The sequence below is a fragment of the Apodemus sylvaticus genome, chromosome 11 (genome assembly GCF_947179515.1).
Source record: "Apodemus sylvaticus chromosome 11, mApoSyl1.1, whole genome shotgun sequence".
Lineage (NCBI taxonomy): Eukaryota > Metazoa > Chordata > Mammalia > Rodentia > Muridae > Apodemus > Apodemus sylvaticus.
The window spans coordinates 45,246,889-45,258,996 of NC_067482.1; the positions used below are offsets into that span (position 1 = coordinate 45,246,889).

At 44.2% G+C, this 12,108-nt stretch overlaps 1 protein-coding gene across 4 annotated transcripts in view; it reads left to right on the forward strand.

Moving 5' to 3' along the window:
- The window catches only part of Tmem156 (transmembrane protein 156), a 51,327-nt gene that overhangs the window by 13,543 nt on the left and 25,676 nt on the right, over positions 1-12,108 (forward strand). For all 4 annotated transcript variants that reach the window (XM_052198668.1, XM_052198670.1, XM_052198671.1 and 1 more), the window contains exons 3-5: positions 6,018-6,278; positions 7,938-8,057; positions 11,670-11,753. In XM_052198668.1, the coding sequence (XP_052054628.1) occupies positions 6,018-6,278; positions 7,938-8,057; positions 11,670-11,753 (465 nt within the window). The remainder of the gene's footprint in view (positions 1-6,017; positions 6,279-7,937; positions 8,058-11,669; positions 11,754-12,108) is intronic.

Below are 12,108 nucleotides of genomic sequence, written 5' to 3' on the forward strand. Positions count from 1 at the left end.
TTACTTCATAAAGTCCACCAGAATGCCAGTGTAATTTGCATGTATTTGCTAGCTAAAAGGTCAGCTGGGTGTTCTTTTCAGATGATTTTTTAGAACAAAATTAAAAACAAATAAACAAAACCGCTTCTAAGTAAATGCTTAGCAATCACCCACCTGGTATGAGTTGTATTTCCTCTGTGGGCCTCCTGAGGGCAAGCCCCTAAGCCTTCATTTACGACCATACCCCCTTTCAGCATCATGCCTAATGTAAATCACAATAGACACTCAATAAATATTTGTTGAAGGGAAGAAGGAACAAACAAAAGAATAGCTGTGTATTTTCTGCAGTGTTTAATGGGGCATTGTTTATGATCGTAGTTAGCTTCGACTATCAAACTGATAAACACCCAGTCACATGAGAAGAGGGAATCTCAACAGAATAATTGCCCAGATAAGATTGGCCTGTAGCCATGTCTGTGAGGATTCTTCTTAATTACTAGTTGATGTGTTGGGCCCAGCACATTGTGGATGGTACAGACCCTACTTGGGTGGCAAGAAGGGTTTCTGAGCAAGCTAGGGTGATCCTCACAGTCTCTGCTTTAGTGCCCGCCTCTAGGTCCCTGCTTTAAGCTCCAGCCCTGGCACCACCCAGTGATAGACTCTAACTTGTAAGCTAAATAAACACAAGTTGCTTTTAGTCATAGTCATGCCCATAATAGAAAGCGATAGGAAGCAAAGAAAAACACATGTATTATGAGATCCTCTAATATGATATGGCTAATTGAGCTGAATCAAATTGATCCCTGAGAAACGAAGCAATTCATTCATAAATTATGAAATATGCTGGTGGCCTCAAGCCTCAATATCATCATCATCACCACCACCACCATCATCACCACCATCACCACCACCATCATCATCACCACCATCACTACCATCACCACCACCATCATCATTGCCACCACCATCACCACCACCACCACCATCATCACCGCCATCACCACCACCATCATCATTGCCATCACCACTACCACCACCATCATCACCGCCACCACCACCACCACCACCACCACCACCATCATTACCGCCATCACCACCACCATCATTACCACCATCACCACCACCATCATCATTGCCATCACCACCATCACCACCACCACCACCACCACCATCATTACCGCCATCACCACCACCATCATTACCACCATCACCACCACCATCATCATTGCCATCACCACCATCACCACCACCACCACCATCATCACCGCCATCACCACCACCCCCACCACCATCATCACCGCCATCACCACCACCATCATCACTGCCATCACCACCACCATCATCATTGCCATCACCACCACCATCACCATCATCCTTTATTTAGTAGAGGTGTTCCTGTGTCACTAGTTACTGAACCTTTTGTTGTTGTTGTTGTTCATTCTTTGAGAATAGGATCAAGATTCCTTGGCATTGGCTTTGGACAAAATTGTTATTCCTGTAGTTTTATCACCATCTTCAGATTTGCCCTGAATCTACAGAAAAGGATTTGGGGCAATGCCTCTGTGATGATAGAAGAGTAGGAAGCATTTTAAAAGCAGGTAGTTGTCAGCCATTATTGCCCTGCCGCCTCAGACATATGTGGACAGGGCTTTGAAATGTGGCAGTCACCCTGGCTGCGTAACAAATCACCAACAGTGGCTTGAAATACAACCCCTTCTTCTTTTCTCTTTTCCCTTCCCCTCCCACTTCTCTCCTCTTCTTCATCTTTGTTCCCTCCCCTTTTAACCAGAGATTTATTTAGTTCTATTTCATATATGTGTGTGTGTGTGTGTGTGTGTGTGTGTGTGTGTTTGCTTGTATCTGTTAGCACATGTCTGCGGTGCTCAGAGAGACCAGAAGAGGGCATCGGATCCCCTGGGACTGGAGTTGCAGAGGGTGTGAGCTGCCAGGTAGGTGCTGGGAATTGAACAGGATCCTCTGGAAAAGCAAGGCAGTCTCTTAACTGCTGAGTCATCTCTTAACAACTGCTGAGTCATCTCTTAACTGCTGAGTCATCTCTTAACTGCTGAGTCATCTCTTAACTGCTGAGTCGTCTCTTGACTGCGAGTCATCGCTCCAGACCCTATTTTCTTTAGGCGTTTGTCAGTCAGCAGACATTCGGGTGGCTTCCCTATTTCAGTTATTGTGAACTGTGGGAATATGTCTTTGAGAGTCTGAGTTTGGCTCTTTCAGATATATGCCAGAAAGCAAGCTTGTTGGAGTAAAGGGAGTTTAGACTGTTCAGTTTTTGAGGAACTTATTTACTGTTTCCCGAGCGGCTAGAAAATAGCATCTATTCCACTATCAGAACAAGGACTCCAAATTCCCCTCCACTCAACAGTACTGATTATTCATCTTTTCCACATTAGTCACCCTTCGAGGGGTCAGGTTGTATTTTATTGTGGTGTGAACTTGCATTTTTATGTCAGGTGACATTAAAGATGTTTGCATACACCATTGGATGTTTGCATATGCCCACTGGATGTAGATATTTTAACAGATGTAAGACTCTGTTCAAGTTGTTTTGAGACACAATTTTCTTATGCTACCCATGATGACCTTAAACTCCTAGTATCCAGCAATCCTCCTGTCTCAGCCTCTGGAGTGGCTGAGACAGCAGGCATTACTATTACACCTGACACTTGCCCATTTTAAAATTAGGTTGTCTGTGTTTCTCCTTCCTCCTCCTTCCTTGATGGGAATTCCTTACAAATCCTGGATATACACCTTCGAGAGCTATGCACTGTGAATCTTCCCTCCCATCCCGGGTGGCTCTCCCTCTGTGGATGGTTTCTTTTGTCCTCTTTCCACTTGCATTCACCTAGGTCTTCCTTGCAGCAAGGTAGTCATAAAGTGGGCCTTTTCACAGTGATGCAAGACTCTGGTCTTCATGTCTCAAAGAACCAAGAGGAACTGTTACACCTTTTCCTGCTTGGTAATGCAAAGCCATTTTTTTTTTTCTGCGCTTGACTATCTTAAAATTAGGTCTGGGGTCTTGAGAATATGACCACAAAATCCAAAGTATTTCAGCAAGGCAAAAAAGTTTGCTTTTACAGAAGGGTGGGTGTGTAGTCAGCCTTAAACAAGCAAGCATGCCCTCCAGGAGTCTCACTGGATTTTTTTTTTATTCGATATATTTTTTATTTACATTTCAAATGATTTCCCCTTTTCTAGCCCCCCACTCCCCGAAAGTCCCATAAGCCCCCTTTTCTCCCCCTGTCCTCCCACCCACCCCTTCCCACTTCCCCGTTCTGGTTTTGCCCTATACTTCTTCACTGAGTCTTTCTAGAACAAGGAGCCACTCCTCCTTTCTTCTTGTACCTCATTTGATGTATGGATTATGTTTGGGGTATTCCAGTTTTCTAGGTTAATATCCACTTATTAGTGAGTGCATACCATGAGTCATCTTTTGAGTCTGGGTTACCTCACTTAGTATGATGTTCTCTAGCTCCATCCATTTGCCTAAGAATTTCATGAATTCATTGTTTCTAATGGCTGAATAGTACTCCATTGTGTAGATATACCACATTTTTTGCATCCACTCTTCTGTTGAGGGATACCTGGGTTCTTTCCAGCATCTGGCAATTATAAATAGGGCTACTATGAACATAGTAGAGCATGTATCCTTATTACATGGTGGGGAATCCTCTGGGTATATGCCCAGGAGTGGTATAGCAGGATCTTCTGGAAGTGAGGTGCCCAGTTTTCGGAGGAACCGCCAGACTGATTTCCAGAGTGGTTGTACCAATTTGCAGCCCCACCAGCAGTGGAGGAGTGTTCCTCTTTCTCCACATCCTCTCCAACACCTGCTGTCTCCTGAATTTTTAATCTTAGCCATTCTGACTGGTGTAAGGTGAAATCTCAGGGTTGTTTTGATTTGCATTTCCCTAATGACTAATGAAGTTGAGCATTTTTTAAGATGCTTCTCCGCCATCCGAAGTTCTTCAGGTGAGAATTCCCTGTTTAACTCTGTACCCCATTTTTTAATAGGGTTGTTTGGTTTTCTGGAGTCTAACTTCTTAAGTTCTTTATATATATTGGATATTAGCCCTCTATCTGATGTAGGATTGGTGAAGATCTTTTCCCAATTTGTTGGTTGCCGATTTGTCCTTTTGATGGTGTCCTTTGCCGTACAGAAACTTTGTAATTTTATGAGGTCCCATTTGTCAATTCTTGATCTTAGAGCATACGCTATTGGTGTTCTGTTCAGAAATTTTCTCCCCGTACCAATGTCCTCAAGGGTCTTCCCCAGTTTCTTTTCTATTAGCTTCAGAGTGTCTGGCTTTATGTGGAGGTCCTTGATCCATTTGGATTTAAGCTTAGTACAAGGCGATAAAAATGGATCAATTCGCATTCTTCTGCATGCTGACCTCCAGTTGAACCAGCACCATTTGTTGAAAAGGCTATCTTTTTTTCCATTGGATGTTTTCAGCCCCTTTGTCGAGGATCAAGTGGCCATAGGTGTGTGGGTTCATTTCTGGATCTTCAATCCTGTTCCATTGATCTGCCTGCCTGTCACTGTACCAATACCATGCAGTTTTTAACACTATTGCTCTGTAGTATTGCTTGAGGTCAGGGATACTGATTCCCCCAGAATTTCTTTTGTTGCTGAGAATAGTTTTAGCTATCCTGGGTTTTTTGTTATTCCAGATTTTTATTTCTAACTCTGAGGGGTCCTGCACCTCACTGGGAGTGGCCAGGGCTTAGCCTTGCATTCTGCTGCTGGCTAACTTAAAGCAATGCAGCTGATAACTGAGACAGAATGCAAAGTTGAGCTCATACTTTAATCTTAGAAAACTGCCGACTGGGGAAGAATTCCCTCCCCCCACCCCTCCAGACCGTAGCTTCACAAAGTTCTTTAAAGACAGAGCTAACTGTGTCTCCTTTAAATCTTTGAAAGAAAAGACAATGTGTTCTATTTACATGCCCACAATGCGAAACCAGTCTAACTCTCCATTCCTCTATGGGGAGGAAGTTAAATCTGCCTATTTGTGGGAAGTCCGTAAAGTTTTGGGACAACATGTGGTGTAGACTGTATCCTCTCAAATTTTAATATGTTGAAGTATTAACCTTCAACACCCAAGGCTGTGATATTATTTAGAATAAGACTGTGGTACACATAATTTTCTTAAGATGAGATCACTGTCCTGGAACCTAGCCCAGTGTGACTGATGTCCTTTAAAAAGGAGGCATTTGGGTTAGGGAGGTGCTCCTTCTTAAAAGTGCCCGTCAGATCAAGCAAGCACAGAACCCAAGTTAGATCCCCAGAACCAGAAGGAAAAGCTGTTTGTGTGGCACACATCTGTAATCCCCACAATGGGGAAGTGGAGCTGTGAGGACCCCTGGGGTTTGATGACCAGCCGGGGTTAACCCACCGGCAAGCCCCAGGTTCCTGCAAAATAACAGCTTCACAGCTGCCCCCTACAGGCATACACGTGTACATGCAGGCACACACACCAGTTTATCTGAAACACACTATATGTAGACACAGAGAAACACACACACACACACACACACACACACACACATACACACGGAAAATACCACGTGAGGATGAAGGAGGTGGCTAAGGCGGTGTTTCTGTTTGTTTGTTTGCTTGTTTGTTTTCCCAGATCCGAGGACTGAACCCAGGACCTTGCACTTGCTAGGCAAGTGCTCTACCACTGAGCTAAATCCCCAACCCCATAAGGTGGTGTTTCTGAAAGCCAAGGAAAGCAATGATTTTAAAAAGTTACAAATTTTATAATTATGTGTAGTATCCACAACTTCTCTTTCTATTTTGGGTCTTTGTTTGGTTGTGATTGTTTTTGTTTTTGTTTTTGAGACAAGGCCTTGCAATGTAACCCTGCGTGGCCTGGTTCTGTTTTACGTCAGCATCCTGAGGATTACAGGCACCATTTCTATATCCAGTGATACTTAGCCCTGAACTGTGTTTTCTCATTAGCTATCACCAAATAACCTGTAGCTCTGCAAATAACCTGTTCTTACCCTCTCTGTAGGTCTTGTCATGAAGGGATCAATGGAAGTGAGGGCAAGTGACTTCTACTCGCCCTGTCCATACTTTAACATCACCGTCGCTCTTATAGCTGACCCAGTGAAGGAAGACAACACCACCTGCGCCCTGGAAACCCACCCTGGAAAAGCCACAACCGTAGACGAAGATCCAGCCAGGGAAAAGTCTCTCAATCACATTTGTAGATTTATGAAAAATACGAACAACTGCACTCACATTTACTTGCGCCTAGAAATGGATGTAAAATGTAAGTTTGAAAGGAAGTTAGAGGGAAAGGGAGAATTTTGGCATCTATACATAAAATTAAGAAAGAGCTGTGACACTAACCAAGTGTCGCCCAAAGTCGAGTAGCTGAAGAATTTAGTTGCTGAAATAATGCAGCCTGAAAGAATATTAATCTTTTTATCTGTTTACTTTTCCTCTCAAAATGTGTTTTTATGGGATGGGGCCATAACTGGAGACAGGGGATGTATCTGGGCTGAGAGAGACTTAGCCTGGGACACTAGGAAGGGACACTGGAAAGATTCTCCGTCCTAGGATAACTGTAGTATGTCTGGTATGTGTGCTTGATGAAAACCTGACAAACCTCAGAATTCAAAGGTGGGGGTTCTTTTAAAAGGGAAGTAACCATAGATGATTAGAGTTGGCTTTTAGCCAATTCAATACATCCTCTCTCAGAGCTCACGGTGAGAAGAGTTTTCTGATGTGATGCTGTGCGGATTAGGCACTTGGAGTGTGGGGGTCACTGGTTGATTCTGAGGGGAAAGAAGGTTGGACGTATCTAAATTCTGTTCAAGGCTGATTAAGTTCCTAACACCCTGTTCTGAACTCCAGCTAATTTTTTTTTTTTTTGGCTAGGCAGTATGCCCCCACCTCACCCGTAAAGTCTATTATTAGAAAGCATCTGATGATGAATCTCTTCAGCGAGTGCCTTCTGTGCATCAAGCAGTGTGCTGGGATGGGAGCCCAGAGTCAGGCGTACATAAAACTAGAGAAAGCAATCACCTGTAAACAAGTGAATCATGGAGCCGCTAGAGCCATGGTGGGACTGTTCCCTAGGTGTTTTGGTGTTCCAAAAATAAGGACGTTTCCCCATTACTTTAGAGTGCTATTCTAAAGCTTAATCATCTTCAAGGTAATTATTTTTTTTAAATTATGTTTCCAGCAAACATAGATACATAAGGTATAACCTCTCCAAATGGTCCATCACAGGAAGCTCTAGGGACATTTTCTATTCAAGCTGTAACAGCCTATGACCTGGCAGAAGCCAGCTTTGATCCCTCATCTCCCTAGACACCACACAGCTCAGGGGGGTCCTCTGTCTCCACCAGCCTTCACGTTGTTGCCCCATCTCCAGGGCGCTTGCCGGACCTTTGTTAATTTGAGGGCATATTTGGGGGCCCATGACCGACATGATTAATAGCACACAGCTCTGACTCTAGGGCTGCTGCCCTGTGGCACTCTTGATGTACAGTTAGAACATTGATATTGGCATCACCTGGAAGTGAAATTAAATGCCAGGAGTTTGAATTGAATGGATCCCTGGGACCCACTTGGCCAATTTCCTTTATTTCATATAGTGGAGAAGTGTTCGGGGGAGCAAGTGGCCCTGTTCCAGTTAAGGCTGCAAACACCTTCTCCATTAAAGGCATGTGCCACAACACTGCCTCTTATCTGAGGTACTGCCTCATTGTGTAGAATGTGTGAATGTGCACACATGTGTGTGCACACATGCATACCATGGCACATGAGTAAGAGGTCACAGGACAGAAACCAGGAGTTGGTTCTGTCCTTGCTCCTTGTGAGCAGTAGAGATGACAGAACTGTGTGTTGCCAAGTACTAAGCCTGCTACTAGTCTTTTACTGGTTTGTATAGTGTTTAATTATTTCATTTTATTTTTTACAGCTGTCACTTGCTCCATGAAGATCACTTGGTACATTTTAGTGCTGTTAGTTTTTATGCTAGGTATCATCTTTATTATCTACAAAATACTTGAAGACCACAGGAGAGTGCAGAGACAGCAGAGTAAGTACTGAGAAATAAATGTGTTGTAAGGATTGTCTCTGTGAGGGCATTCGTTTGCCCAGGGAAACACATACAAACACCTGCTTGCCCCCCATTTTCTTTTTAGTTCTGTCAGCCATTTATTATGTGCCTACTATGTGTAAATGCTGGTTTTAGATACTCTAAGAGATTGCAAGTGTGGGGGAGGCACCAACACCAGTGGTCCTGTGCCATTCTCTTACATGGAAAGGCACATGCACAAGAAGAAGGGCAGGGCGAAGAGGAAGCTGTCCAGATGGTGGCTGAGAGGCTTAGTGGAAGTGAGGGCAGAAGACATGGTGACATTTGCAGACTTAAAGACCCTGAGCAGAGTGGCCTCTAGGTGACAATATGAGTGTGGACAATCACTAGTAAGTGTGGGTAGGGCAGAACCGAAAGGATGGTAGGAGCAATGTTAAACAGCTTTAATAATTAGTATGACACAGGCATGACCTATCAGGAAAGACTGTGTGCATGTATATATATGCTGCATATCAGACTTGACCAGCAGTTCTTATCTATGATGTTGATCTCATAGACAGTATGAGAAAGTATGAAAAGAACCATCACAATAGTCTCTGAAGACTTGTAGACTCAAGTCAAAGCCACATATATAGCTTTGAGTGAGTTACCATTGCAAGATATGGCTTTCCTCTTCTGGTCTGCCATAGGGTGCTTGCTTCCACCCCATGGAGCTGGGTGAAGGATGAAATAAAGAAATCACTTGAGGAGTTGAACTGTGTTGGGCCGCTGCTCTCTCTCTCTGTCTCTCCCCCCTCTGTGTCTCCCTCTCTCTCTCTCTCTGTCTCTCTCTCTCTCTCTGTGTGTGTGTGTCTCTGTCTCTGCCTCTCTGTGTGTGTGTGTGTGTGTGTCTGCCTCTCTCTCATTCTCTCTCTCTCTCTCTCTCTCTCTCTCTCTCTCTCTCTCCCTCCCCTCCCCACCCCAGGGTTTCCCTGTGTATCCCTGGCTGTCCTGGAGCTTGCTTAATAGACCAGACAGGCCTCAAACTCAGAGATATATCTGCCTCTGACTCCCTCGTGCTGGTTTAAGGTGTACATCACCACCACCACCACCACCACCACCACCACCACCACCAGGCATTTTCTTTCCTCTTTTTGGTTGGCACAGCCAGTTGTCAATGAAGGATTGTAGTATTGTCTGGTATGTTCATGTCTTAGGCTCTTATGTTCTTTGACATGCAAGGTTGTTAGTTGTCACAGCAACAGAATAACCAATGCTCACCTAGACAAGCAAGGCGCCATTGATGCTTTGGATTAAGACTTTGTTGTAGGCATTTTTGAGAGTCGGTTCAGATCAAGTCTTATCTCGGATACCTTAGTAATAGAGGCCTAAAGTGTCATAGTTAATGACATAACACTTTGTGCATTTGTACAATAACAATTTTCTTGCTGATCAAAGCATGTGTCCTGGATGGCCTTAAAACTGTCAACTTGACATGATCTAGAATAAACTCAGAAGGGAGGCTCAATGGAGAGGTTGTCTGTAGGGAAACCGAGCGGGAGCCTGAGTACCCGTATAGGGATGGTGGGTGCCCATGTACCTGCAGAAGGAGGCTGCCTGGCTAGGGGGGGATGTGGGGCCATTCTGGTGTGGGCCCCGTGTGACTGTAGAGGAAGCCTGGCCAGGCAGGAAGTCCTGGGTCCTTTCTGGCTGCTTGGGACACTGAGGCCTGTTTCACTTCTCCTATATGGCGGGTTTAGATAAAAGGAAAAGATAAAAGCCCATTGCATTAAAGCTTTATTATAGAAAAACAGGAAAAGGAAAAGAGATAGAGAAGTAAAGAGAGAAAGAAAAGATAGAGGGGTGAGAGCTGGCCATGGCCACATGGAAAGAAGGGAGAAGAATGGGGAGAGAGGGGGAGCAGGGGGGCAAGAGAGAGAGAGACAAGAGAGAAGGGGCAAGAGAGGGAAGAGGGGCCAGATTCTTCCTTTTATAGGGGGCTGGGTCAGGTAACTATGGCCGGGGATGGGGGGAACCTGGCTGTAGCCAGGTGATTGTTGGGTGGAGTCCAGCCAGAATACTAGGGGCCTGGCCCTATGTGACTGATGGCCACAGGATTATAGAGTTGAGGAGTCAGGAGTATGGAGTCGGTGTCAGGAGCCTGAGTATCTGGGAGCATGGCTCACTGGTTCCATCCCTTGTGGAATATTCTACTGGCTCTCTGGAGCAAGCCTCGCTCAACCAGGCCACAGACTGCCTTTCACGGTCCCACAGTTGCCCAGATCAGATTGGCCTTTGGGCATGTCTGTGTGGTGGCAGGGTTGTCATGTTTCTTAATCGATATAGAAGGAAGGCAAGCCCACTGCAGGCAGCACCATCCCTAAGCCGGTGATTCTGCACTATATAAGAAAACAGTATAAGAAAGTGTAAGTCAGTCTGCAAGCCAGAAGCAAGCAGGGCCTCTGTGGCTCCTGCTGTACTTCCTGGCTGTGCAGTGAGTCTCCTGGTGGAGGTAACAGCAGGAAGAACAGTAGCAAGAGGCCTGACTTGACTTCCTCAATGCTAGACTGTTACCAGGACGTGCAAGACAAATAAATCTCTTCCCCAAGTTGCCTTTGGTTTTGGTATTTGTCATAGCCCCAGAATGAAACCAGAATAATATGTAAACAGTACTATTATTTTTGTTTTATGCGTGAAAAGGAGACAAATTACCGAACTCAGAAAAGTTAATGGTTTTACCAAAGCCACACAATTAGCAAAATTACAATATAAAGACTTAATGTCTTATCGGCATTGAAATCTTTGTTATTTTAAGTAAGTATATATTATTTGAAAATAATTCATAGTTCTATGTTTCTTGAACTATTTTCCTATATGAATATAATAAAGAAAGAAAGATACAAGGTAGGAAATGCTTAGAAAGACATGGGTAGTAGGAAGTACACTGAATTCTTTCAAATGTCTATCCAGATGACAAATTTGATGGCTTTCAAAGGTTCTTACAAGTCTAAGCATATAAAGTAATGAAAAAAATCACAATACTCATGCCATTATACATAATTAATCTGAAATGTTTCCTAAATATTCTGCATATTGTATCAATGCAGATAAAAGTAGTATTTTGTAAATAAGGGCTGATACTTTTCATTAGCAGATAGTCCATAATGATATTTATGGTAGTGGAGAAGCCATTATTTTAGAAAGAGTCTGTGGATTTTTGTTGTTGTTATTGTTTTGTGGTTTGCTTGTTTGTTTGTTTGTTTTGAGACAGGGACTCAGCATATAGCTCTGGCTAGCCTGGAACTCACAGAGATATATCTGCTTCTGCCTCCCTGGTGCTGAGGTTAAAGACTTGCACCAACAGGCCCTTGTGTTTGTTAGTGAAAGAGGACTTAACAGTCAAAGCCCTTAATGCCTTGTTGCATAATCCTCTGAACTAGCAGAAGGAAGATATTGAGAATATGATTTTGGAAGGGAGGGGACCGGGGCCTTACTGTGTAGTCCAGGCTGACTTCAGTCAGACAATCCACCTGCCTCAGCCTCCCGAGCACTGGGATGAGGGGCGCAGACCACCACGGCTGGCAGAATGTGTTTGCTTGTTATAGAACTGTGTAATTTCTTTTCTTGGAACAGGTCGTAAGTACAGATCTGCGTGTGTCCTCTTAAGAGGGGGTGACTCTGGGAAGCTGAGCACTTGGGACATGAGGGTCATTCCAGGTGAGTTCTGCAGCAGCTTATGCAACCTGCAGCCTACGGCATAGTACAGGGAATCCCAGAGCTGTGGTATCAGTTCACGGCAAACTCGAGATCTGAGTTCATTTTAAATAGCCTTGAGTTTGGAATAAACGAACTGTGGGCAAATGGAATCCAGCTTGGTACGTCTCATTGTCAGGGGACAGCTATGATCAAAGCCACCTCCTTAAATAATGGAAAGTTTGCCTAATTGGCAAGAAGAAACTCGAGTGAGTAGGCAGGGGAGAGAGAGAAAGCCATAGGGAATACGCCGGGGGGTTATTTTTAAATGAGACAAGATACCATTATTTCTCAGAATTGCATGAAGTAATTGTGGAGT